Genomic DNA, 3,437 nt, shown 5'->3' on the forward strand with positions numbered 1-3,437 from the left:
GCTGTCAAACCTACACTAGCAAGGAGATCGGGCTGAAACTATAGCTACAAGCTATCCAAGGATGGTACTATAGAATGTCACCTCAAGGTAGGCCTAGTGGCGTCATCTCTTGGTTAGGCCGGAAACTTATCAATCCACCCTCGTATATATACTTGAACGTATTCAGTACCTACGTATAATAGATATAACTGTTATCTTGGAAGACCTTATGGAAAAACGCAAGTTTAAGGAACCATATCTCAAAAATATGACTTTTTACGACTTAGCGCCCATTAAGACTTTTGATCTACATGTCGAGAACTGCCAGAATCCAAAGTTTCAAAGAGTTAGAGAGGGTCATTTTCCATAAGGATTTAGCGAGGTCCTTTCATGTACAGTCAGGAAATACAAAATTAGAAAGAAGACCAAGACTTTGTAGATGAGATCATGATGAGGATTAAGTTTATAAAACCAAAAAGAAGACAATTGTGATATCACCTTTGCTTTTTACTAAATCATTTACTGAATTTCATTATGCTTACTGCTTAATCATAAAGATTCAACAACGAAATGAGTTGTGCCGCTAAGATAACTTGATAATCCTAAACTGAACCGAACGTTTTGCTACATTTTATCAAAAAATGGAATACAAAGGAGCGTAAACAGATTTCAATAGGATTATTAACCTAACTAGAAATGTTCTCCTGATGAACTTCAATCTGTCTATGTATATTTGGAAGCATCGATTGTATTTAAATACAATTTATGACCGGAAGGCTTATATTTACATCCACATTTATTCAAGGTTCATACTCCTCGCTGAAGCTCACTATCGTCGATAATTACAAAGCCAGATTTAATAAATAACATGTTCCTAGTTAAATTGGACCGAACAATTTCCTAATTAATGAAGTATACCTTCAAATTGAAAATTTTAAGAAAAGTTATACATGAAAGGATAACAGTAAATTTCATACCTGTACGTTGTAGCACGTGATGCAACGTAGTTATACTAAAAAATTTCGAAGCCTTGCATGATCGCCTTTTAAAGACTTAGAGCGCTTACTGTGCTTTATCATAAGCAGATTAACTGATGCCATATTATAACTATTCGATAAGCCGCACTAATGAAAATGCTAGCGATAAGGATATGGTTTCACAGCGCACGATATATTAATTAGCAACAATTTTTCCCTCATTAATTTGAGGTAGTTTGTAGTGGGTAAATAAAAATCGAAAAAAATAAAAAATGATTTCAAATTAATATCCTGTATCTGTATTAATGTATTATCAGCCTATTAAATTTTTAATGTTGTGATTGACTAAATGGATGTTGACCATGTCCATAAAATTAATTATTGTGACCGCTGTGTCATTTATTTAATTATGAGAAAGGTATAGACCGTAATATGCGCACTAGCTATTATTAACTCACAACTGTTGCCTCGTGTACAACATAGTTTCGCTAGTACAATAGTTTCAAGATGCAACGAGATATTTACAAAAGAATTGAAAGCTTGTCAGCTTTTGGAAGATACATGGGTTTAGTATCCTTTCAAATAAAGAACAGTAGGGTTTTTTTGTCGAAACGTGATTGGTTAATGCCTCTGTTAATTTTTGTAATTCATCTGGTCATTTTCGTCCCGTCCGCAATATTGCATCTGAAGTTTCAGTTGAAATCGGAAACACGTTTTATATTCAGTGACTTTCTATATGTTGGAGCTTATGAATTGTCATGGCTTTTACTTACTTTTCAAGGCATCACTAATAGAAGAAGAATGAAAGATATTCTACAAAAGATTGTGGATACGGATCAAGCAATGGAAATAAGAATTGGTGTTCGAAGTAAAACATCATTCATTGTTTTGTCAATATTTTTTGTAAATCTGTTAATTTGGACAATCATGGATATCTCTAAAACGTCTGACAAATATTGGTTACCATTTCTATTAAAAATTTCTGAAATCGCTAACGGAATATCCGTAATTCTGAATTTTGAGATTAATGCCCATGTCAAAATTCAACTAGAAACACTCAATTTGAAGTTGGAAAATTGCACTCACCAGTGTTTAAAGAAGCACAGAAATCTCCAATTAAATGAGCGAAATAGAGAATCGTTATATAAAATAGAAGAAATTTACGTTAATTATGTTAAGAAGAAATTACATTTACATTGGCTTATCATTCAAAATTCCAGAGGGTTGGTAGCATTACTACAAATTGGAATAATTGGTAATTTAATCAATGTGACGTGTTCAGCGACAATTATGTTTGATTATTTGGTGCAAATGCATACATCTGGAGAAACTATTTTTTCTATTGCCTGCTTCATCAGAAACATTGCAGCTATTGTTGAAATAATTAAAGATATAATTATAACAATTACAATTATTTACTCATGGGTAATGGTGAGTAGTGAGGTAAGAACGTAGAACTCACTTTAGGTAAACTTGTATGTGATTACAGAAGGAAAGAATTAAAAATTTAAAATTAAATCCTTTTTATGTTAAAAATTTACGTCCGTGTATGTGTGTAGTTATATTTAGCTATTAACTAATTTTAGGCATCAAAAATGGGACCCTTAATACATGACATCTGGAATAAAATAACGGAAATTGGACCATCGAACAAATCAATGGAGTTTTTCAAGTTGGCGTCAATTCATATAATTCACACTAAGCCAAATTTTAAGCTCTTTGGTTTCTCACCGATTACGTGGAATATTTTTCCATCGGTAATTAGATTATTTATCCTCATATTATTACATGGATTAAATTAATATTTTCCTTTTAGTTTGTGAACTTGGTCATTACATATGGTTGCATTCTATTACAACTTCAATTAGATGTTGCTTAGGCACATTTTTAATAGGTTTTGCACTAACTCACTAATAACTTCTAAATATCTTAAGAAACACGAGCTGTTAATAGGGACGGATCGTGAATTAGTGGGACCCTGGACTAATATTACTTAGGGATTTACCTAATTACTCAACCAATTATTATTTTGTCAAAAAACTGTTGTCTGTAACGATTTACGTATACGGTATAGAAAACAATAGGACAATAAAATATTTTAACACAGTTCTAACCATAACAAAGTCAATTTGACACCCTGATGACAAGAAGTACGGAAGAAAAATAAAATTGCGTCGGGCGATAAGCGGCGGGGAGTCCCCCGTAATGGATGCATACGCGAGAAAATTAACCGATTGAAAACAAGCAACGGGGAATTCTGGTACAAGAGTTGATTGATCGAATTTTTTTTAATTATAGATATATTTTTTCTTCACAATATCGTCTATTGTTTCGAATGCAGGTTTGTATCCACGGGGCCCTGGGCTGTATCCCAAAAAAACCCTAAATAGATCCGCCCCTCGTTGTAAAGAAATAATATACTATAATATTGTCTTATGTCCGTCTCTCAGATAGCTGAGAGCGAAATAGGCGATAATTAAA

At 32.9% G+C, this 3,437-nt stretch overlaps 1 protein-coding gene across 1 annotated transcript; it reads left to right on the top strand.

Annotated features, from left to right (window-relative positions):
* Positions 1–1,453: 1,453 nt before the first annotated feature.
* Positions 1,454–3,437, top strand: LOC108737002. Its single transcript, XM_018469641.1, has 3 exons — positions 1,454–2,399; positions 2,543–2,713; positions 2,773–3,437. Exons 1-3 carry the CDS (start codon positions 1,464–1,466, stop codon positions 2,833–2,835), a joined length of 1,170 nt encoding a protein of 389 aa, XP_018325143.1. The 5' UTR covers positions 1,454–1,463; the 3' UTR covers positions 2,836–3,437.

Source organism: Agrilus planipennis, unplaced genomic scaffold (genome assembly GCF_000699045.2).
Source record: "Agrilus planipennis isolate EAB-ADULT unplaced genomic scaffold, Apla_2.0 scaffold9, whole genome shotgun sequence".
NCBI classification, from domain to species: domain Eukaryota; kingdom Metazoa; phylum Arthropoda; class Insecta; order Coleoptera; family Buprestidae; genus Agrilus; species Agrilus planipennis.